Raw genomic sequence first — 24257 nt, forward strand, 5'->3', positions numbered from 1 at the left:
GACTCCTTTCTGTCCCTGGGGCAGAAGAGGAGATTCGGAGAGGCTGAGACCTAGCTTCTCTCCCTGACGGGCCCTCAGGCACCCACAGGGTCATGGCCAGTAAGAAGGAGGCCTCAGAATGGGATCTGGGAGACAAACTGAGGTTGGGGTCCAGAACCAGAGCTCACGGCTGGGCCCTGCCCTCCTCGCCTCCCTTCCCATTGTTCTTTCACCTCCTTCCTGCTCCCTGCAACATTCCCCACCTCTCCCCGTCATCCCCTGCTCATTTTCTGCATGTCGCCTCCTCCAGGAAGGTCTCCCTGACCTGCAGGGAGATCTGGATGTGCCTCTCCTCCAACTGAAGATTACCAAAGCTAAGCTTTATTAGGCTCTTACTACATGCCAGACTTTGGGGCTAACCTCCGTTAATTACGCCATCCTGGAAGGAAATACAAAATGGTAATGTCGTCATCCCACTTCACAGATGAGGTAACAGGCACAGACAAGCTTAAGATGGAGAACCAAGGTCTGAACCGAACTATTCTGCTTCTTCCTGAGCACAGAGCAGCCGGGACCTTGTCAGAGCATCGTCCTCGCTGCTGTGTCCTCACCATGAGAAGCAGGTGAGAAAACCAGAGGTCCCCAGGAGGCTGGGCGATCTGCTCCTGCTCGGCTCTGCCACATCCGGACCTTTAGGCCCCCACCTGAGACCCGGCAGCTGGGGCCCGGATCACCATCCACCGCTGTCGCCCAGAGCAGCCCAGACCCCAGCACCTCGGGAATGAGGACAGAAAGAGGCCTCGCTGGGAGGTACCATTTACTGGGCTTCCGGAGTCACCAGGATGGCCCCGGATGCACCCGGCTGCACCTGCGCCCTGCTCCGGGGGGCATGCAGACAGACGGAGGGAGGGGAGCTCGTGGGCGCCAGCTGCCTTCTGGGAGGCCAAGGTCTTGGCTGCAGGCCCTCCTCGAGGCTTCCAGGGACAGAAGCCTCAGACACACACCAAGGTGGTCTGTGGGGGACTGGCCCTGGTGCCCCTCTCACTCCTCACTCCCTGAAGAGTCAGTCGGGGCTCCCGGGAGTCAGCCCAGAGAGTTCAGAGGTGGGTGGGGAGGCAGCTGGGCGGGAAGCTCAAGGCACCCCCAGCCTCCTCCACGATCCAGTCCACGGTCAGCAGCCCCGTGTCTGCCCACAGCTGTCCCTTGCTGGGTGTGGCATCTGGAGGTCCCGGTTTGTCCTGGGCTTGGCCTGGGTCCCTGTCAACTGTGGAGCAGGGGCTGGCGCTCCGCGGAGGTGGCCGTGTTCCTGTACACCAGGAACTGGATAGAAATCTGGAGGGGCCGACGTCAAGGCCAAACGGAGCAGAGATTGGGACGGACGTGACCCGGCTCCCTCCGGAGCTGCTCCCCTCTTCCTTCCCAGTCACCCTCACTCTGAGAGGCCAAGGTCTGGAGCTGCAGCCCCTCCTTCGAGGCTCTCAGGGACAGCTGCCTCCACATTCCAGCTTACACTCCTCTGGCCTGGATGGGCTGATTTCCCCCTTATTCCTCAGGGCCTTTGCACAAGCTGAGTCTAGATCACCCCTCCCTTGTCTCTCTGCGTGATTTCTTCTTCTCCCGGGGAGGGGGGGCAGTTTAACTTTTTTTTTTTAATGTTTATTTTTGAGAGAAAGGAAGAGGACGAGCGGGCTTGGGGTAGTGGGGGCGGGACACAGGATCCCCAGCAGGCTTGGTGCTGACAGCACAGCATCCGATGTGGGGCTTGAACTCACAAACCTCGAGATCGTGACCTGAGCTGAAGCCTGACACTTAACTGAGCCACTCAGGCACCTCTTCGGGGCAGTTTAAATGGCACTGTGGTGGCCTTGGCTGACCTTCTAAGCCCCCCGCGCCACACTCTGATCACTCCATGCGTGCCAACTGCCCCCTCACTGAGCTGTAAGCTTCCCAGGCGAGGGCCATTCGGTTCCTGCTCACCGCCGGGTCTGGTGCCTCCCGGGGTGCTTGGATGGGTGGGGGCGGAGCCGTGTGCAGGCGGAGGCTGCCAAGCCGGGCCCCACGCTGCCCCGTCCCTGAAGGATAGGACGGTGTCCCGCAGCAGCACGCCCCGCCCCGCCCTCCGCCCCGCCCCTGAAGGATATGATGGGGTCTAGCAGCAGCACGCCCCGCCCCGCCACGCCCTCCGCCCTGCCCTCCGCCCCGCCCCTGAAGGATACGATGCTGTCCAGAAGCAGCACGCCCAGGCTGCCCACGAGCCAGGGCAGGTGGTGCAGCAGGTAGCTGCCCTCACTCTGACCCACCTCGGGGTTCTTGAGCAGCACGCTCAGCCCGTACAACGTGTTCCCCAGCATCACCAACGCGAACAGCGAATAGGAGACCCCCTGGGTCGACTTCCTCAGGAACTAGGGGTGAGGAGGGGGTGGGGTCGGAGGCCGCAGACAGGACTCCTGTCACCCTGGGTTGTCACTGTCCACACGTCCCTGTCGCACTGTGCATGCTCTGAGCTGACGTCTCCCTGTGCACCTGGTATCCACGACCCGCACCCCTACACCCGTTCCGGGCCCGTGGGACATTGGCCCCACGATGGCCCGCTCCCCCGCCCCCCACGGACCCTCGCTGCCCCACAAGCCCCCCTGGCCCCAATATGCCACTCTCTCCTCTCCTCTCAGGACTCTGGGCCTAGCCCCTGACCTCGCGTGACCTCTTGCTTCCCTGAGACACACACAGGACACACGTGCCCGTAGGCGGCCCATGCCCACTCCCCAGAGGCAGAAACTGAGGCTTAGGGAACTGGATGCACTTGCCCAAGCCAACAGTGAGTTTGGACCCAGACCTCTTGCGAAACTCCACACCTCAACACAGGGGGTCCCCCCACCCCTGCCCCAGGCTCACGTTAGTGCGGATCTGAGGCAGCCGGGAGAGCAGGTACAGCACGCTGGAGACAGAGCCGATGACGAAGCCGATGATTTCCTGCCGAGTGAAGGGCTGGGGGCGAGGGGGTGCTCAGTGCCTAACAGGGCCAGGGGTGCAGGGCGAGACCCCAGGCCCCCTGGGAGAGGGCAGTGCCCACCTCCACGGCCATGCAGGGCAGGGTCCTTGGGGACGACGAGCCGGCCCCCAATCCACACCCCACCCTACCAGACCCGCACCTCACCTTACTGCCCGGCTCCACTGACAGAAGCGTCCGCCCCCGGAAGACTTCGCTCGGGGCAGTCACGGGGCCAGCACTCCTCAGCAGTGGGGTGGTACACACCATTGCCAAAATGAACAGGAGCAGAGAATTGATGGGGGTAGACACTGAGCGGGAGGCAGGTGGAAAGCCACGGTTAGGTTATCAGTGGCAGGAAACAGACCAGGACTTGAGTCCTGGCCTTGCCCTTCAGTGGCTGTGTGACTCTGGGCGAGTAACCGAACCTCTCTGAGCTTTAATTCCTCATCTACAGAACAGGTGTAATCATAGCACCCTTCTCCTCGGGTGGTAAAGGAGAGACGAAGGCAGCAGGATCAGGAGGGGGTTACCCCACACGGAAATGCCAGCGAAACAGCCCCACCCCCAAGTGCCTCCATCTGACCTCCCCCTTCTCAATCCTCAAGGGCAGCGAGGACCTGTCCTTGTCCTCGGTTCCTCAGCTCCAAGCCCAGGGCCAGGCACAGAGGAGCAGCTGAAGCCACGTTTGCTGAATGAGAGCTCAAGAGAAGGGAAGTCCCTGCGGTCCTGCCGGGATGTGCCAATCACCCTCCGGCCTCCATCTTGGCCGGCTGGGGCTCAGACCTGCAGATAAGGCCCTACGCTGAGTTTATCACTGGGCAATGGGAAACCCACTTCCTCCCCGGCTGCCGGCTGTCCCGCTGCCCCCGACACGCCCGACCAGAGGGACCCCGTACTCACGCAGCGAGGGGCGTTTCTTAAATTTGTAATGAAAGTACAGTGACAGCATCAGCAGGTCCGCCAGTACGTAATATACCGCCGTGTAGGTCTGCAAGACAAACAGGGCTCCCAGGCTCTGCGGACCATGTGCCGACAGCACCGCCGTGCTCGGTCAGCAGCCGGGTGGCCCGGCCGATTCATTTCACCTCTCTGACCTTCTGTCTCCTTATCTGGGAAGGAGGGGAGCACAGTTTCTACCCGGCCTCAGAGATCAGGGAGGCAGAGGGAGAAAACGTGCAGGATACAGAACGGGACTGGGAGGTTAAGTGAGGGCTCTGGTCTGGCTGGTACAGGAGCCATCAAGACTTTACAGTCCTGGGGCGCCTGGGTGGCTCAGTCGGTGGGGCGTCCGACTTGGGCTCAGGTCATGATCTCGCAGTTCGTGGGTTCGAGCCCCGCGTCCGGCTCTGAGCTGACAGCTCAGAGCCTGGAGCCTGCTTCGGATTCTGTGTCTCCCCCTCTCTCTCTCTGTCCCTCCCCCACTCATGCTCTGCCTCTCTCTCTCAAAAATAAATAAACATTTAAAAAAAAAAAAAAAAAAAAAGACTTTACAGTCCTGGTGGGGAAGGCAGAGGATTCCTGTGATTCCTGGCACCTGGACCTGCCAAGGGAAACCGTTCCTCCTCTGGGGCCCCACACCCTAACAGCACAACCCCCAGAGCGATCCTCTGGTTTGATGTGCTCAGTGTGCAAATGGAGAAACTGAGGCCCGGACAAGGGCACCGACCGACCCCTTGTCATGCCGCATGGCAGGGCGGAAGGCACTCTCTACGGGGTGGGGCCCTCGCCAGATGGAACCATGGATCAGGACGCTGGAGCGGGGACCCTCCTGCTGGCTGTCCCGTGCAGCCCACCTGCCCGCGGTCTGGCCCACCTGCAGGGGCAGCTGGTCGGCGAGGAAGGAGCCGATGAGGTTGCAGGAGTCTCCACCGATCCAGCCCAGGAGGAACCACAGAGACAGCGCCTGGTCCATGTTGCCTGTCTTGCAGGCCTTGATGTACTGGCTGTGGCAGAGGAAGGAGACGACACTCAGGGGAAGAGTGGGGCAGGAGCCGCAGAAGCACAGGAAGTCACCCGGGAACCCTGTGGGGCATCCCTCTTTCCAGAACCACCCATAGCAGTACTCAGATTCCCCTCCGTTGTCACCCTGGCATCTCCCAGTGGGAACGTGGAGTTTTTACAGGGTGCTAAAGTTCTGTGTCAGGCCCTGAGACCACTTCACAGGGACTCCACATTCTTTCTTCTGAGGAGGGGAAGGGGGTTCAAAGGACGGTGGCGGGAGCACAACGCCTGGGGCTGCACGATCTCCAGGAGCAGCCGGTGATAAGATGGACCAGATGACAGCCCATTACCTTCAAAGGGCAATGGGAAGGGGCGCTTGGGTGGCTAGGTGGGTTAAACGTCGGACTTTGGCTCAGGTCATGATCTCGGTTCGTGAGTTCGGGACCCGCGTCAGGCTCTGTGCTGGCAGCTCAGAGCCTGGAGCCTGCTTCAGATTCTGTGTCTCCTCTCTCTCTGCCCCTCCCCAGCTCTCTCTCTCTCTCAAAAATAAATAAACGTTAAAAAATTTTTTTAAAAAGGGCAATGGGGAGGGCCAGGGCTGGGACCCCCAGAGCTCTCCGCCACCAGGCCAGTGGCTTCTGATACGCTGGTGGTTTTCCCAAAGGCCCTCTCCTTGGACCCTTGGTCTTAGCATGAGCTCAATGCCGATGACAGGTTACAGGAGAATTCTGGGCCCTCTGTGCGTATGGACTCACCCAGTCCTCACAGAACCCCCACAGGGCAGGTCTGCGTAGCCACGTTCCTCATAGGGGCTGGGCCAGTCCTGTCACAGCCAGACCCTGAGGCTCCAGTCACCCTTAACCCTTACACAACTGCCATTAAGCCTTTACATTTCTGTTTAATCGTTGGTGTGTATTTAAATAAAAGGGGGCTAAGTGGTACCTCACCCCACCCCCACCCCCACCATCACCAACATCAGAAGCTGAGCAGAGAGCATGGCCTGGTTCTCCCCATGGCCATCTCTCCCTCTCCTCCTCCTGTCCGAGCGCCCCCTGCCCAACCACCCACCTCTGTGTCTCTTATTCACGCCTGGTTCCTCCTCGAATCTGTCCTCCCTCTCAAGGATCTTTCTAAAACCCTGAAATCATTCAGAGCCTTTCACTGCTGTTCAGCGAGGAGTCGCATCCTCCCGGGCGCGTCCTCACATGGCCCCCAGCTCTGGCTCTTCCTCTGCCCCTGCCCCCTCCACCAGGACCTATTTCCCTTTCTCCAGCCTGTTCCTGGCAGCCGGCCGGCCCACTCCCTTCTCTTCCTCTTTGTGTTTCATGGCTTGAGAACTATCACTTCCTCCCCAGGGCTTCCTTGCGGCAAGCTCGCCAGTGTCCTCCACTTCTCCCTTGTAACACAGGACATCCCTGTCCCTCCTGGACTCAAGCTTCCTGAAGGGAGGAATAGGGTCCGGCACAGGCCTGGCACCGCGGAAGCCCCTAATTAAGGTCTATCCTCTGGCCCCTAAAGCCCCTTCTGGGACATGTGTCTTGGCAAGACTCCATAAATTTCAGGGGGAGTGATTCTGCCGCACTCAAGAAAGGCTGAGTCCTACAGAGGAGCACGAAGGGGACCGCCCTTCCTGCTGTCACCTGGGGCTCTCTCTCCGGCCTCTGACCCCCCTCACTGGTTACTCGGCCAGGCTCAGGCAGGCAGGAAAAGCCTCAGCCAGCTCCTCAGATCGTTCTAGAGAAGCTCTCAGCTCGGAACAAGGCATCCCTCTCCCTCAGCCTCCATCAGTCACCCATACCTGTCCGGTCAGCCTGTGAAGGGCTTCTCCAACCCCCGCTAATATCGCTGCTTGTTGGATGGCTTACATAGCCTCCAAGGTGGCCTCCCTACCTCCAGTCTTATTCCCTGTCCCTCTAGCCCTTCTTCCCTGTGACTCCCACACTGCCTTTTTTTTTTTAATGTTGACTTATTTATTTTGAAAGAGAGAGAGAGCAGGGGAGGGGAAGAGAGAGGGAGAGAATCCTAAGCAGGCTCCACGCTGTCACCACGGGGCCTGACATAGGGCTTGATCTCTGTAGCTGTGAGATCATGACCTGAGCCAAAAGTAAGAGTCTGATGCTTAACTGACTGAGCCACGCAGGCGCCCCTCCCAGACTGCCTTTTAAAAGGAGCCAGCAGGTCATGATCTCACGGTTTGTAAGATCAAGCCCCACGTTGGGCTGTGTGCTGACAGCTCAGAGCCTGCTTGGGATTCTCTCTCTGCCTCTTGCTCTCTGCCCCTCACCTGCTGGCAGTATGCACGCTCTCTCTCCCTCAAAATAAATAAACTTAAAAATAAATAAATAAATAAATAAATAAAGGGAGCCAGAGTCGAAGCTCTGCAAAGGCAAGGATGGCATCTGCTTTGACGACTTGCAATATACCCACAATGGCACCTGGAATAAGCCAATTCAATAAAAATGTCAAGCCCGTGACAGCATACTAGGACAATTCAATGGGGGAATTGAATTAAAACAGTCTTTTAAACACATGGTACTGGGACAACTAGGTATCTCCATGCAAAAGAAAGACTGAACCCCTACCTCACACCATATACAAAATATCACTCAAACTGTATCAACAACCCATCAAAAAGAAAACCACAGGCTCAAGATGGAGTCACTCAGGCCAAATCACCAAACAGGGGCTTAATAAGTAATCTAATTGCATTTCAACCCAGAAACGTAGTCTTAATTGGTCAGGAATTTTCTGGTCAGCAGTAGTGAGGTCATCTGTCCTCTCCATCCCCCATCAAAAGAAGATGAGGTAATCTACTAAGTAAGATCCCCTGCAGGAAAGTGAATTTACCTGATATCATCCTTTCTTTCTCTCTTTCGTTTTTTTCTGCTAATAATTTCTTGCCCCACTCTCCTTCTTATAATCTTCCATTTTATAAAACTCCTTAGAGCATCTATTTGCTAGATGGGATGCTGTCCAATTCATGAATGGCTTCATAGCACCAACTGGATCTTCAATTTTACCCAGTGGCACTTTGTTTCTTAACAGACCTAAATTCAAAAGCTAATTTGTTACACTGCGATTTATAATAAGAAATCTAGATTCGGTCTTCACCCCATCCCTGGCAGAGAGCTCCTAAAAACCTTGCGATTTCCAAAGCGATTAGAACAATAAGGGTGCCTTTTGTTATGTTCACGAGGTTAAGTTTTGGGAAGCCTCTGGATCCTCCAAAGAGGAGGGCTGGTTGCCATGATGTGATTAAACCCTTGGAACTTTCCGGCCCAATCCAGTGACCTCTGGGGGAGGGGGCAGGGGCCGGAGATGAAGTCAATCGCCAGTGGCCCTGATTTAATCAAGCATGCCTGTGTAGCAAAGCCTGCACAAGAAATGGAACAGACAGGTTCAGAGAGCTTCCAGGTTGGTGAACGTGTAAGAGATTCAGGGAGGGCGGCGCGCTGGGAGAGAAATTAGAAATTCCATCTCTTCCATGTAGCTGTTCCTGAGTTACATCCTTTTGTGATAAACTGGTGATCCAGTGAGTAAGATGTTTTTCTGACTTCTGTGAGCCGCTCTAGCAAATTCATCAAACCCAAGCAGGTTTGATCTAGAGCTGGTCTACACCTACCAGAAGCACAGCCGACAACCTAGACTTACAAGTGACCTCTGAAGGGGGAGGGGCAACCCTGTGGGACTGAGCCCTTAACCTGTGGGATCTGATGCTGTCCCAAAGTAGACAGGGCCTAAACTGAGTTAAATGCTTGGTGCTGTGGGGCAAAAATACACAGGGATGCTGGTGTCAGAATCAGGTAAATCTATAACACTCTCAGAAGAAACGATAACGAAAGAGGGCTTCACCTACATCCATTTTGACCTCAAACTTTCTAATTGATTAAGTTCTTCTTTCCAGCTCATCCCATAACTCAGGCAAAAGACCCTGCGGGCAAAGCATCCCGGGAAGGGAACCGAAACTACTCCCTCAGGCGACAAGGACGGCCCTGAGCCAGCAAGACCCGGAATGACTGACCCCAAGACAAGGACTGACCTGACCCTCACTGCCCACCAGCACGTCCCCACTGACCCCTGTCCCACATTCTCCTTATATAAATCCAGATGGATTTTCAGCACTACGGAGACAGTCCTTCTTGAGACGCAAGTCCATGGTCTTCCCAGGATGGGCCTCTTGGAAACAAATTCCTTTCTTGGTTCACCATCACTCGGTGTCTCTGCCTTCAGATTCTGTCAGCAGTGAGTGGCCGAACCCGGTCTGTGTGGGACCCCCAAAGCTAGGTGGTCTTGTGCCCCTGCACCCCAGTTACGATAAGGGCAAATCTCTGTGACTTGGGTTAGGCTACGATGCTTTTTTAGATAGGACACCAAAAGCACGAGCAACAAAAGAAAAAAAAGAGATAAACTGGACACTGTCCAAATTTAGGACTTCTGTGCTTCAGAGGACACCATTGCGAAAGTGAACAGAGAACCCACGGAACAGGAGAAAATACTTGCAAATCATATGTCAGATGAAGCTGTTGTATCTAGGATATGTAAAGAACCCCTACGACTCAACAACAAAAAGACAGACAATCCACTTGACAAATGGGCAAAGGATCTGAACAGACCTTTTTCCAAAGAAGATACACAAATGGCCAAAAATCACAAGAAAAGCTACGCTTAACATCACTAGCCATCAGGCAGATACAAATCAAAACTACAATGAGATAACACTGCAAAGCCGTTAGGGTGGCTACAATAACAAAGAAAATACGCATTGATGGGGATTTGGAGACCCTGGAACCTCACACACATGGCTGGTGGGAATGTAAAATGGTGTAGCCTCTCTGGAAAACAGCCTGGCGGTTCCTTATTAAAAAGAAAACCACTGGGGGCGCCTGGCTGGCTCAGTCAGTGGAGCGTGTGATTCTTCATCTCAGGGTTGTGACTTCGAGCCCCACGTTGCATACAGAGATTATTTAAAAACAAAAATCTTTTTTTTTTTAAGTTTATTAATTTTGAGAGAGAAAGGGGGAGAGAGAGTGAGCACAAAGGCGGGGAGGGGCAGAAGGAAGGAAAGACAGAATCCTAAGTAGGCTCTGCACCATCACCACAGAGCCAGACTCTGAGCTCAAACTCACAAACTGTGAGATCATGATCTCAAAATCAAGAGTCAGATGCTTGACCGACTGAGCCACCCAAGCGTCCCTTAAAATAAAAATCTCTGAAAAAGGGGCACCTGGGTGGCTCAGTCGGTTAAGCATCCAACTTTGGCTCAGGTCATAACCTCACGGTCGGTGGGTTCGAGCCCCACGTCGGGCTCTGTGCTGACAGCTCAGAGCCTGGAGCCTGCTTCAGATTCTGTGTCTTCCTCTCTCTCTGTCCCTCCCCAGTTTGTGCTCTGTTTCTCTCTCTCTCAAAAATAAATAAATATTAAAAAGAAAAATGAAAAAAAAATCTTAAAAAAAAAAAAAAAAAAGAGAGAGAGAGAAAGAAAAGAAAACCACAGGCCCAAAATGACATCACTAGGGCCAGGCCACGTCATGAGACCAGAAACTTAATGTTTTTTAAACATCCTTAAAAGAGTAAACACAGAGTTACCATATGACCCAGCAATTTTGCTACTTAGGCACGTACCCAAGAGAAGTGAAAACATGTACCCACAAAAACGTGCCCATGAATGCTCACAGTGGCCTTGACTGGCATAGCCGCAAAGTAGAAACAGACCAAATGCCCATCAATGGACGAACGAATAAAAGGGGGGATATCACACACGGGAATATTATTCAGACATAAACAGGAATGAAGCCCTCACACCTGCCAAACATGCATGAGCCTTGAAGACGTTATGTTAAGGGAAAGAAGCCAGGCTTTCGCATGCTCTGTGATTCCCTTTACACGAAACGTCCAGGGTAGGCAAATTTATAGCAACAGAAAGTAGACTCGTGGTTGCCAGGGCCTGGGAGTGGGAAATGAGGAATGACTCACTGCTTTGGGGGTTTCTTTTTAGGGCGAAGAAAATGTCCTAAAACTGATTAAGGCAATGGTTACACAACTCTGTGGCTATACGAAAAACACTGAATTATACATGTAAATAGGCTAATTATATGGTATGTGGATTATCTCTCCATAAAGCTATTTTTAAAAGATGCCGAGCTCCTGATTAAACTCCTATCTTTTTCCCTCAGGATAAAGAGCACGTTTCCTAACAGGGGAGAATGCCTCACATTACAGGGCCCTTGGTGACCTCTTTGACCTCACCTGTCCCCGCGTCCCTGACCCGCACACACTCTGTCCAGCCACGGGGTTGTGCACGCAACGAGCAAAGGCGTACGTTCCCTCACGCCAGCAACCCCGGCAGTTAGGGAACAACATTCCCATTTTGCAGATGGGGAAGCTGAGGTACGCAGCAGCAAAGTGACTCTCCCAGGTCACAGGGTGTCCTCTTCCCCAATCATGCCAGTGGCCACGCTGTTTGGTAATCCCTGCTTCTCCGCCCACCACCAGACTGTCACAGGACGAGGGCTTGGTGCATCTCAGCCCACCCACCCCTCTGCTTCCTCTCTTCCTAGCTGTGCAACGTAGAGCAAGTTACTTAGCCTCTCTGGGTTTCCGTTCCCTCATAAAAGTAGGCACGGCAACTGTTCCTATTTCACAGGCTTATTATGAGGATTAAATGAAGTAAAAAACACATCAAGCGCTTAGAAGTCAGCCACACACACACTGGACCCTCAACACAGGGCAGCAAGTGTTAATATTCTTGTTACTATCATCTGTGTGTCAGCCTAGGGTGGGGTTCAGCGCAGGGCCCTCCGGGGCGGGCTGGAAGTCAGTGAGTGGGAGTGGAGGCAGCACACATGGCCTTGAATCTGGAGGGGCCCCTCCAAGCAGTGCCTGAAGCCATCGCCCCTGCCCTGCTCCCCGCGCCCCTGCCGGTACTCACGGGAAGGTGGATGCTGCAAAACAGAGAATGGAGATCAAGCCCAGGCCCACGCTGGCCTCGTCCCAGCCGTCCTGGGCGCACTCGCCAAACACGTCCCATATCCACTCGAGGGAGCCGTTGGGGCAGCTGGAGAAGTTGCCGGAGCCCAGTTTCTTCCAGACCATGGCCGCTGTGGGATGGAGGGAGGGTCGTAGGGGGAGAAAGAAAGGGCGGCTTCAGCTCTGGAAGGTCTGCATCCTGTGGCCCCCCCAGCTATGCCCATCCCCAGTTTCAACACCTGGCACAGACCAAGCCTCTGAATCCGAGGACAATCAGCCTCGAGGACAGAAAGATGACAGCACACGCGTGCCAATGACACGGGCAGGGGGAGCGCTGATCTGCAGCCAGGGACAAGTGTGTTCGAATCCCAGCTTTACCACTTGACGGTGCTGCAGCTTTGGGTCGATGCCCCGGCCCCCCTGTGCTTCAATACCTTCATCTATGAAAGGGGTGGTAACTGTACCGCCCTCACACGGATGTCACCAGGGTTAAAGGAGTCCCTACAGTGCGGAGAACTGAGCCCTCAGGGGCACCTCTGTCAGGACTCTTGAACATTTACGTTGTTTCCAGTCTGTTTTGTCAATTACTCCAGGAGGGTCTGCTGAGACCAGGCCCCGTTGAGCACATCGTCTCATTTAAAGTAGGGCTATCTGCCAACGTCGCTCAGGGGATGACGGCCTGCACAGGTGGCTGGGACCCAAGCGTGGCACTCACGCAGAATTCTCCAGGAGCAACATGTGTGGCACGCCCGCTGGCAAGGGGTCCAGAGCCACCTCCCCATTCTCACCACCAGCAAAGCCAGAAGGTGGCTGGTGCAGGAACAGGCAGGAAAGTCTCCTCCCGGTGCCCGAGCACCCTGCACAGTGACTAAAGCAGTCCCCGTCTGCGCGACAGTCCAAGAGAAGGGAGAGAAAGTGTAGCCAGGTGGCGCCGTGTCTACCAGGCGAGACGCATCACAGCCCTTGATTACTAAGCTCTTTGCCAGCTTTGTGCGAAGCACCTCGCAGGCATTTACTCACGTTGTCCTCATATCAACTCCATGAACGGAAGGGACTCGTACCCAGCCAGGAAGCGGCAGAGGCCAGAGTCAAAGCGGGGACTGGGAGCCCACCACAACCCAGCTCATAGCCACCCTGCCAATGCTGCCTCAGGCGCTTCTGTCCCTGGGCGTGGCCGAGCTCTCCTGTGGCCTGGCCTAACTGCCCCGACCTCCCCAGTGGCCAGAAGGCAGGCTTCCTCTTCTCTTCCTGTGCTCAGAGGCTTTCCTCACCGGGCTGAGACTGTCTCCGGCCACCTTCAGTTCCTACTCAGAAGGCCCAGAATCCTCATAAAGCAATGCCCTGTGCTACAGAGTGAACATTTGTGTGCTCCCCAAATTCGTACATTGAAACCTAACCCCCAGTGTGATGGCATTAGGAGATGGGGCCGTTGGCAGGTGCTTGGGTCAGGAGAGCAAAGCCCTCATAAATGGGACGAGTGTCCTTATAAAAGAGACCCCAGGGAGCTCCCTCACCCCTTCTGCGACATGAGGACACAGCGAAAAGACCTATGAGCCAGGGGGCGGACCCTCACCAGACACCAAATCTGCTGGTGCCTTGACCTTGGATTTCCGAGCCCCGAGAACACGTAAGAAATCAAAGTGTATTGTTTATAAGCCACCCGGTCTTTGGTGTTTTGTCACAGCACCCAAATGGACTGTCACCCTGGCCAGACCCTTGGGAGTGCTGAGATCGCAGCACCCTGGGAGCACCGGGGAGGGAAAGGAAGCAAGTCAGCTTCTCTTCTCAGGAAGTTTGAGACTCTCAGCCCTACTGTGACTGGCCACGAGCAGAGGCCCTGAGCTGGGGGTAAGGGCATCCGGGTCACTGTCTGCCCGGGCCTCTGCAGTACCCCCGGGGCCCAGAAAGGGTGCTGATAGCCTCTACCTGCATCCTGGTAACCCACCTTGATGACCTTTAGCACAGCCCACGTGGGAGCTGTTGACCTGATGTCTTGCCACTAGCACCTGCAAGGCCACCCAGGTTAACAGACAATCCAGGTAAGAACTGTATCTCTGCTGGGCTAAAGGCATCTCAGAGCAAGTCCTCTGGTCCCCCAGCCACGTCCCAACTGGACTCCCCACCGTCCTCTTACAGATTCTGAGTGTGCCCATCCAGCCCATTGCATGACTACATCGCCACCCTCGTAACTTCCCTGCGAGGTAGTGGAGAGGGTCTCCGTTTTCCAGATAAGGTCGGGTGGCCCTGCCCAAGTGAGGAACCCGTCTAAGCCTCTCTATAAAATGGGGATGATGACACTCACTCCTTGGGGTTTGTGGTGCAGATGAAGCACATATGAGGCTCTTAGCCCAGCGCCTGACTGGCTGTCAGGCTGGTGACTGCTTGAGGGATGAGAACCCTATAGCTCAACAACCCTGAGGCCACCCCCTCACCCCCTATCCTTTTCACCAGGTTAGGGAGGAAATAAGGTGAGCACATGCCCAGTGAGGGAAGGGGGTGTCTTGAGAACCATAGCTTGGCTCAGAGGGCCCAGAGCACTAGCTGGGTGGTCTCCTATCCATGCACAGGGCATGGGTACAACTCAGGGCACTCTAAGACGCACAGGAATCCTGACCAGAGGGCCTTCCCCTGGGGGCCGCTGTGCGTACAGCCTGTCACCTATAGGTTCTGACCCAGCTAAAGAGCCAGCCTGGGCCCCAGGCCTGGCTTCTGGAAAGGGGCCCACCTCTTGGTCAAATAGCACTGTGAGAACAGATGTCCGGGGTTCCAACAAAGTTTGGCTGCATCCACAGGTTTGACAAGGACCACAGCAGGGGTGTCTTGGAACCACAGAGGGCACGTGTCCAGAATTCAGGAACAGTGTCTCTGGACTTCAGATCAGGGTCTTTGGGTTCAAGAAGCAGCCTTAAACACAAGGGATTTGGGATGCCTGGCTGGCTCAGTTGGTAGAACATGTGACTCTAGGTCTTGGGGTTGTGAGTTCAAGCCCCACACTGGGGGTAGAGATTACCTAAAATTAAAATCTTAAAAAAAAAAAAAGAAGGGCAACCCCATCTGATTCTGAGAAAGGCTGTGCTGGAGAAGGCATCACCTGCCATACCCAAGTTCCTCTCTCGGATCCCAAGCTGAATCACGGAGATGCTTCCCATGGAAGCTTCCCAAGGAAGCTGCAGGCCTCCAGGCTTCCGCACGTGTGGTCTCTTCCCCAAGGAGTGTCCTTCTGCCCCTGGAGGGCCTGGTAAAGGAGACACTTTGACCCAGTTCTAACATGTCATCTCAAAGAGGTCTTGCAAAGGCTGGCTGGATGACACCTGTCACCCCACCCCCTCCCCTCCTTCACCTACCTGAAGAATGCTTATCACATTCCTCAGCTAATCCTGCTCTTCAAGCCCACACCCCTCCCTTCACCCTAGCTGTGACGGACTCTCAGGGCTGGAAACACCAGCTGCACAATAAAGGTTCAGAAAGTGCTGAGGAAGAAAGAGGAGACAGACAGAGAGGAATACAGAAAGGAAAGAGAAGGAAGGAAGGAAGGAAGGAAGGAAGGAAGGAAGGAAGGAAGGAAACCAGTCGTGAGTTCAGATGACCTAGGTCTGAGGAGAGAACACCCTAGAACTGACCTGCCTGATGCCTACAAGGTATAGAACTCCGGGGCAAGTGACTGAGCCTCCGAGTTCCAATCTATACAATGGGGGGGGGGGGGGGGGGGAGGGGGGCGGATAACCTAGGTATCCACCTCCTAGACTGCAGAATTACAAACTGCAGAATTAAATGACATAATTCAGGCCAAGAAATGAGCATGGTACCTGGTACAGGCTAAGCACTGTCCCCCGCTCCTCTACCGCCCTCCGCAAGTCCCTGGCGCAAAGCAGCCTTCGGTTAAGTGTTGAATGGACAAGACCCGCGCCAGTCTTCCAAACCCAGCCTCCCCATGGACACACTTGAAAACTTGTCCTAGGCATGAGGGGAGGAGGCAATCTGGGCTCCCAACAGAACCGCGGCGTCTGTGGAGGGGAGGGGCGTCCCCGCTGGTGGATACCACCCACTCCAAGGCCTCCAGGTCCGTGGCCACCTGGTGACTCAGCCCCGCGCGAGCCGCCTGTTTGGCGCGGATAATGACAGGGCAGCTGCTGGGGTCAGCGCTCAATCGCCGCGAGGCCCCCTCCCATGGCCTGCCCTGGAGAAAACAAAGCCGTCGGACACGACGGGGGCCGACCGCCGGAACCAGGAGGTGAACAGGGGACTCAGATACTAATCCCTGGACAGGCTCGTCTGAGAGGCCATGCTCAGGAGGGGAACGTATGCCCCCCAGGGGCCACCTAATCCCGGCTCAGAACCTCGTCCCAGGATCTCGTACCCGAAGGAGGGGACAGAAGCCCCAAGACGGTCTAGGGGCTGGAGGAGGTTATTGGAAAATGTGGCAGAGACGCCCCAGAGTCCCGACCCGCAGCCTTCATCCTTGCCCCCAGCCTCAAACCTGCCTCACCGCGCCAAGATCCACAGCACAGCTCCGGCTTCTGGGTTGAGTCTGCACAGCCTAAGTCAGCTGACCCGAAACCCCGCCCCGCCCCGCCCCTGAGCCGCGCGGCTCCGCCTCCTGCGCCGCGGGCGGAGTCTATAGACCTTGGGGGCGGTGCGAGCAAGCGGAGCGTGCGCGGTGGGGCGGCGCGCAGCCTGTCTCCGTTCCCTCACCGCCTCCAGGCTCCTCTCCGGCGGCTGGTGGGCGGGGCTCGAAGCGCCTCAGCGCGCAGGCGCCGACCTCATGCTGAGCGCCTTGCGTCGCGCTGTGGCCCGAGGAGCCGTCCGCTGCACCCGAGGTCCCCGGGTGCCCGAGGCTCGCGCCGCCACCGCCATGTCCGGGCCGCTGTCTCCACCGCGAGCCGCCTCGGGGCCCCCGGTCCGGCCCGCCACAGTGCTGGGCACCATGGAGATGGGGCGCCGCATGGACGCCCCAGCCAGCGCCGCGGCCGTGCGCGCCTTCCTGGAGCGCGGCCACACGGAGCTGGACACGGCCTTCATGTACAGCGACGGCCAGTCCGAGAGCATTCTGGGCGGCCTGGGCCTCGGGCTGGGCGGCGGCGACTGCAGAGGTAACTTGTACCTCCCCTGCACCGTGCGGCGCCCAGCCGGCCCCAGCCACGCGTCCCCTCCCGGGCGCCGACCTCCCGGCAGCTCCGTGAACGTCTCGCCCCGGACAGCCGGACAGTGCATTGTCCTGATCTCCTTCCCCTCCCCTTCTCTTTCCTCTGGAGGTTGCAGCTCAGGAACCCCGAGTCTTACCCTGAGCCTGGTCTAGTTCTTCGCTTCCTCCCCGCCTTGCTTTCTTGGGGCACCTCTTCTGCGGGCACTGGTCTCCAGAGAGAGCTCTGCAGTACCCCCTCCAACCCTGTCGAGTGCCCCAAAGCGGGGCCCCAGTAGCTCCACCTCCTCCCTCTCCCCATTGCCCTCACGGCCCATGGCTCTCTAAGCACCCTTTTCTCATCCTGGTCTTTCATCAGTCCCTAGACTTTGCTCTCTTTAGTTGGCAGTACCCTGGCTCCCAGAGAGAGCTGCAGCTAGACCACAGAGCAAGCTGGGGGAGCAGGGGTGGAGTGGGGAGATTCGTTATGGGGCTATAGGAGGGAAGGTGGCTCTGACGCACCCACAGGGAGCTTAGAGTCTAATAGGGAAAGTTGAAGCCCAGAGGAGGAAGCACTGTGGGGGATTATGGGGTCAGGGAGAGGCCTATGGAGGGTTCAGAGAACACTGGAGCTGGGCCTTAGAGGACCAATAGTAATTTACTGGGACGATAATAAGAGAAAGGGGCATCAAAGGCTGAAGGTACAGCTGTGCAGACCAGGCTTGGAAATGCAGTGTCTGGAATGTGGAAGGACGGCCAATAGACAGGTGTGGCTTGAGTGGAGGATGTTTGTGCATGGGAGGGACTGCCCTTCATTAGCCTGATGCCATGGGATGTGCCTAGGAGGTACCTTACCTGGCATGTGGTGAGGCTCAGTAAACGTTTGCTGTTATTTTTACTACCTTACTCTTTTCAGGAGCCCCCTCTGGGCCCTCCTTGGATTCATAGCTTGGTGGACCTGGAGGAACAGAATGGGAACCTGAAATCAGACCCACGCTTTCTAGTTAACCTGCCTGCCCCTCCTTAACGATGAAGGTTTTGTTTCTGAATTGGTTTTTCTCCTCCAGCCCTTCCCTGCTTGCTTCGTTGAGTACAGGCATTCACTGAGCCAAAGTCCACAGGTTGAACTTGAGGCAAAGTTCACACCAGGAACACAGAGGATTTGAGCAATGTAGGGAAATGGAGACAATGTGGACAAGAAGCGGTGGGACTTATTCCCTCCCACATCCCAAGTAGTCTGGTGACTCCCCTGTGACCTGCTGAAAAGTGTAGAATCCAGCCAGTTAAGGCCCTTCTGAGCTGCTTGCATGGCAAAACACTGTCTTGTTCTCTGAGTCTGAAGGGGAGAGAGATCTGTAATCACCTGCTGCCTTTGCCTTTGACCTGTCTCTCAGATTGAAGTGTGCCAGTGATGCCTGTTCGGGCAGCTCCGTCTCTCCAGGGTCCTTGAGGCAGCCTCTTGTCTCCTGTTTCCAGGCCCACCCTTTTAGTTGTCTCCCGACTACAGACACTGTGAACATGGCTGCCTTTGGTGGATGGTATTTGAGAAAACCATTTGTGATTAGGTCTGTGACCCTTCTCTTGTCCCATCTGCTGCCGCTCCCTGCCTGGAGTTGATGCTCTTAGAACTCAGCATTGCAGGGATGGCCCTCCACATACTCTTCTTTTCTTTTTTTTTTGGCCTGTGACTTTGCCTGCATTCCCACGCTCTGGAATGTGCTTCCTATCCTCCCATGTTGGCTGTGACTCATTTTTAGAGACTCAGCTCCTGGGTCATCCCTATAGGAAGCCTTCCCTGGAATTCCCAGAATGGCCACAACCCTGTGCTCTGGGCTTTTTTAGCACCAGGTGCTTATCTCTACTGTGTCATAACATCACCCTTTAGACTGTGAGCTCCTTGAGGGCAGGGAGCAACTGTGCCTCTAGTGCTGGGCCTGGCACAGCCAGCAGTTTGGTGACTAATAACAGTGATTAAAGCAGCAGTGAACACTGAGAACTTACATATTTAATGCTCATGATCTCCCTATGAGACAGTTCCATTGTTCCATCCCCATCTTACAGATTAGCAAATTGAGGCTCAGAGATCTTAAATAATTTAGACAGGGGCACACAATAAGCCTCTTAGCCCTTGCATTCTCTCCTCAAAGTGAAAATCGCCACCAAGGCCAATCCCTGGGAAGGGAAATCGCTGAAGCCTGACAGTCTCCGGACCCAGCTGGAGACATCACTGATGCGGCTGCAGTGCTCCAGGGTGGACCTCTTCTACCTGCATGCCCCTGACCACGACACCCCCGTGGAAGAGACGCTGCGTGCCTGCCACCAGCTGCACCAGGAGGTGAGGCCAGCCTCCGAGCTCCAGGAAGTGGTCTGCCGGTCCTCTCCTTGGCCTGCCGTTGCCCAGGAGGGTGGAGGCACCAGGGGAGTCCCAGAGCAGAGCTGGGGGCAGACCCCGCTCCCGGGGTCCCCACCCCTGTCTCCCCTTTCTAGAGTCCTGGGCCGTGGCGGCTTCTGACTGAGGCCTCTCCTCTGCAGGGCAAGTTTGTGGAGCTTGGCCTCTCCAACTATGCTGCCTGGGAGGTGGCCGAGATCTGTACCCTCTGCAAGAGCAGCGGCTGGATCCTGCCCACGGTGTACCAGGTGAGGGCCAGGGCTGCAGGGCCCGTCCGCGGGGCTGCTGCTGATTCCAGGTTCCCCTGGCCCCTCCGACTGCTTCCTGTGCCCTCTCCTTAGCAGTCACTCCCCTACCGACAGCCTGTAGAGGGCTGCCGGGTGCCATGGGGATGAGGTGCAGGCTCCTCAGCTTGACCCACGGGCACCTGTTGGCTCTGGCCCTGGCTCCCCTCATGGCCCGCATGTACTCCTCGGGCCCTTCCTTCCCGCCCTGTCTCTGTGCGTCAGCCTGGACCACTCCTCCCCTTCTCCCTGGTAGAAGTAAGCGCTCAGGCCCCGCTTAGATGGCCCGTCTCGATACCCCAGAGAAGCCTCCAATATCAAGACTTCATCTTTGTGCATTCAGAGTGTTTGTAAGCATCTACTGGGATCACAGAACTCGCCTTTATTCTGTCTTTTATCTGTGTGTATGTGGGGGTTTTTCTTGTAAAGAAGGTTCTTTTTTTTTTTTTTTTTTTTTTAATGTTTGTGTATTTTTGAGAAAGAGAGAGTGAGCAGGGGAGGGGCAGAGAGAGAGGGGGACAGAGGATCCGGAACAGGCTCTACGCTGACAGCAGTGAGCTGCTGCGGGGCTTGAACTCATAAACCGTGAGTTCATGACCTGAGCCGAAGTCGGACGCTCAACCGACTGAGCCCCCCAGGCGCCCGTGTGTGTATTTTTTTTAACTGAAGTATAGTTGACACACAATGTGACATTAGTTGTAGACGGATGACATACTGATCCCGCTAGTCTCTGTGCTGTGTTATGTGCATCATAAGTGTAGCTACCACCTGTCAACACAACGCTGTACGTACTGTTGCCTGTATTCTCTCTGCTGTACCTCTCGTCCCTGTGACTTCTTCGTTGCATAACCGGTACCCTGTATCTCCCGCTCCTTTTCATTCCTTTTTGCCCATCCCCCACCCCCTCTCCTCTGACAACTGGCAGTTTGTTCTCTGTATATGTGGGTCTGTTTCTGCCTTTTTTTAAAATTTTTTTTTTAATTTTTTAATATATGAAATTTACTGTCAAATTGGTTTCCATACAACACCCAGTGCTCATCCCAAATGTTTCTGCCTTTTTGTTTGTTCGTTTGATTTTTAGGTTCCACGTGTAAGTGAAATCATATGGTGTTTGTCTTTCTTTGACCTATTTCACTTAGCATAATTCTCCGTAGGTCCTTCCATGTTGTCACGAATAGCAAGATCTCATCCTTTTTTATGTGGCTGAGTGATACCCCGTTGTGTATATGTACCACACCTTCCCTTCTGCATTCATCTATTGACAGATACTTACTTCTGTGTTGTTGTTTTTTTTTTTCCTTCTGTGTTTTGAGCTTGACTCTAACATCTGTGAGAGGCAGAGGCAGAGACCTGGCTGGACTTACTTGTGTTTGGGAATGCAGCGTCCAGCCCACGGCTGGCAACAGTAGATATTTGTGCAATGATATAGTCAGTCGGGTTTCCCTGCCTTGGATCCAGCACCGTCTCCCCAGCCTCTGCCACCACTAGTGATTTGGGAAATCACTGCTGAAGTCCTGGGCAGGTTTTGACTGACAGTTTTAAACGTATTTTTTGGATGCTTATTTATTTTGAGAGAGAAAAAGAGACAGAGAACCAGAAGAAAAGGGGCAGAGAGAGACGGAGACACAGAATCAGAAGCAGGCTCCAGGCTCTGAGCTGTCAGCACAGAACCCAATGTGGGGCTCAAACTCACGAACCGTGAGATCATGACCTGAGCCGAAGTTGGACACTCAACCGACTGAGCCACCCAGGCACCCTTTGGCAGTTTTAAAAGAAGGCTGGGGTCTCTTCCCTGGACACAAGCACCCTCTCCATCTGGCTCTTCTGTCTGCAGGGCATGTACAACGCCACCACTCGGCAGGTGGAAACGGAGCTCCTCCCCTGCCTCAGGCACTTTGGATTGAGGTTCTACGCCTACAACCCTCTGGCTGGTATGGGCTGCCGTGTGGACAGGCTCCCCCTGGGCGGGAGGGCATTCCCGGCCCCTGTGTCTGCCTATTCCTGACATAGTAGATGCCCGGCCCAGGACCTGGGAGGCTGGGCTGGGTCCTCCGGCTCTCCTGGGTTCCCTGCCGTCCCCCTGCCGTCCCCTTCTCAAGTCCAGAACAGCCTCTGGGAACAGTGCGAGCCAGCAGATCTGATGGCAGTCTTCCCGCAGGGGGCCTGCTGACTGGCAAGTACAAGTACGAGGACAAGGATGGGAAACAACCCATGGGCCGCTTCTTCGGGAATACCTGGGCTGAGACCTACAGGAATCGGTGAGCTGGGGGTGGGCTGCGTCAGGATGGGTGGGGCACGGGGTCCCCCTTATCTGAAATGGAGAGCTTCTGTGCTGCTTTCCCGGGGTCCCAGGTCTTCCCCGCTGCCTGGACCTACATCTCCTGACCTCTGGTACTTCTGGTGTTCTCTGGACCTCTGTGAATAAACGAGGATCCCTGCCCCTTAAGCCGGGCCCTCCAAGTCATAGCTTTTCCCTGAGAAGTGCTTACCACTTGCCAGGAAGGAAGGAGCAAGCCCTGGGTTGACACTCACGGGGCCTGGGGCTGAGTCCGGCCCCCCCCCCCCCCCACTCCCCCCTGTACTGGTCACCTCTGCTTCACTAGGTAAGGTAAGGGTAGGGCAGCTTTACGAGTTCAAAAGAACTCCTAAAGAGGTTAAAGGTGGGGTCTCTGGTGAGGTCCCTCTGACTGCCTCCCGCACCCAGTCGTTCTGCTGCCCGATAAAGCGGGAGAAACACTGGTTCTGCTGCCGGAGAGACGCTGGTCCCTCCTCACTGCAGAGTTAGGTGGGCACAGCTGCTGTGCTTGGCGTTTTGGCTGTAGCCCCGCTGTGACCCCATGTTATTGACCCTTGTGCCACCCCCTTCACCTGCCCAGCTTCTGGAAGGAGCACCACTTCGAGGCCATTGCCCTGGTGGAGAAGGCCCTGCAGGCTGTGTACAGCCGCAGCGTCCCCAGCATGACCTCGGCCGCCCTCCGTTGGATGTACCACCACTCCGGGCTCCAGGTAAGCCGCCGTCCTGGACGTGCTGCTACTGCCCTCTGAGGACAGCCAGACTTACCCCTAGGTGACTTCTAAGTTGCTTCTGCCGCTTCTTTTTTTTAAGATTTTATTCTGGGGGCTCCTGGCTGGCTCCGTCGGAGGAGCACGTGCCTCCTGATCTCAGGGTGATGAGTTCAGGCCCCTACATTAGAAAAAAGAAAGAAAGAAAAAAAAAAGAAAAGATTTTATTTTTAAGTAATCTCCACAGTCACTATAGGGCTCGAATTCACAACCCCGAGACCAAGAATCACATGCTGCCCCCACTGAGCCAGCCAGGCACCCCATCTAAGTAGTTTTGTCCTCTGAAGTTTCTTTCGGCCCCATCCCTGATGGTGAGCGATTCTTCCATTGTTCTTAGTGAGCCCCAGACCCAGGATGAGAGCTTCACAAACATGTATTTAGTTAGTACTTACGCCTTAGGAAGTGGTGTTCTCCATGAGGGGATGGGTTCACACAGCCAGGAAGGGGGCAGAAAATCTCTCCAAACTCATTAGTCTCACTCTGTGGTGGGACCTCGGGTTTCCCCTCTCTCTCTCTTGTGTCCCCTGTCTTCTCAGCTAAAACTTTTCTCCTGTATCAGCCTTATACATACAGTTGCACGGGGTCTGCCGTATACATGGTAGTTACTCAATAAACGGGGGCTAAGCGCTTTACATAATTTCTCATTCCCATAACCACCCTGAAAATAGAGAAGACTGAGTCACAGACAGGTGAGGTAAGTAAGCCAAGCTTACACAGCTGCCGGGTGGCGGAACGGGGCTCTGAACGTAGGTCTGTCCGAGGATGAGCAGTATGACAGCGGAGGGAAAGAAGACAGGGTTTGGAGTCACATAGTTGAAATTGTGGAAGGCGCCTCAAGTTCTTTGTGGAACTGTGCACGGCGTAAATAAACTTCAGAGCCCGAGTCTCGGCAGGGGCGGGGCTGGGAGGAGGGCGTGTGGCTGAAGTCACTACAGCGCATGAGGTGTTCACCCGTGGCCGTCTCCCCTTGCAGGGTGCCCACGGGGACGCAGTCATCCTGGGCATGTCCAGCCTGGAGCAGCTGGCACAGAACTTGGCGGCAACTGAGGAAGGGCCCCTGGAGCCCGCCGTCGTGCAGGCCTTTGAGCGAGCCTGGCACCTGGTTGCCCACGAATGTCCTAACTACTTCCGCTAGGCCGCACCCTGGCCCGAGCTGCTGAAGGTTTCTCTCCTTTCCGTCACATCTTCTGTTCTCTCACCCTGACCAGTCTGCCTTAAGTTGATTTAGTGTGGTCTTTTTGATTGTCTGGATCAATGCGTTATTTTTCTAGATTCCCATCTGGTTCCTAGTTGCTCTCAGAATGTGGAAACGCTGGGGCTGTGGTCCCCTTGGGAAGTTCCTGTCTGAATAAAGCAGGCACTTGACCTGGCTGTAGCCCAGGCCTTGAGTAAACCCCATGAACCTGTCTCCTTGACTTATTTGTGACCAGTTTTCATCCTGCCTAGGGGCTTCCTGCGAGAGGGGCAGAACCATGAGATGGAGTGCCCGGAGGGCAGAGGTACAGTGCAGGCTGCCCTCTCGAGGGT

The 24257-nt window shown here is 55.4% G+C and overlaps 2 protein-coding genes across 5 annotated transcripts; one reads left to right on the plus strand and one right to left on the minus strand.

Annotated features, from left to right (window-relative positions):
- Nucleotides 1-1000: 1000 nt before the first annotated feature.
- SLC66A1 (solute carrier family 66 member 1) lies at nucleotides 1001-17287 on the minus strand. Of its 4 annotated transcripts, none has more exons than XM_058718880.1 (8): nucleotides 17156-17287; nucleotides 11838-12006; nucleotides 4782-4911; nucleotides 3869-3956; nucleotides 3134-3276; nucleotides 2872-2964; nucleotides 2196-2381; nucleotides 1001-1311 (listed from the first exon to the last, which is right to left on the minus strand). In XM_058718880.1, exons 2-8 carry the CDS (start codon nucleotides 11999-12001, stop codon nucleotides 1240-1242), a joined length of 876 nt encoding a protein of 291 aa, XP_058574863.1. In that variant the 5' UTR covers nucleotides 12002-12006; nucleotides 17156-17287; the 3' UTR covers nucleotides 1001-1239. The 4 variants fall into 4 exon arrangements, with proteins under 4 accessions (XP_058574863.1, XP_058574861.1, XP_058574862.1 ...); XM_058718878.1 differs by lacking the exon at nucleotides 17156-17287 and adding an exon at nucleotides 16362-16493; XM_058718879.1 differs by lacking the exon at nucleotides 17156-17287 and adding an exon at nucleotides 16357-16446.
- Nucleotides 16610-24128, plus strand: AKR7A2 (aldo-keto reductase family 7 member A2). Its single transcript, XM_058718876.1, has 7 exons — nucleotides 16610-16965; nucleotides 19142-19329; nucleotides 19527-19631; nucleotides 21502-21598; nucleotides 21826-21925; nucleotides 22544-22673; nucleotides 23704-24128. The coding sequence occupies exons 1-7, from the start codon at nucleotides 16638-16640 to the stop codon at nucleotides 23863-23865; spliced, it is 1110 nt and encodes a 369-aa protein (XP_058574859.1). The 5' UTR covers nucleotides 16610-16637; the 3' UTR covers nucleotides 23866-24128.
- Nucleotides 24129-24257: the final 129 nt, after the last annotated feature.

This window comes from Neofelis nebulosa, chromosome 2 (assembly GCF_028018385.1).
Source record: "Neofelis nebulosa isolate mNeoNeb1 chromosome 2, mNeoNeb1.pri, whole genome shotgun sequence".
NCBI lineage: Eukaryota > Metazoa > Chordata > Mammalia > Carnivora > Felidae > Neofelis > Neofelis nebulosa.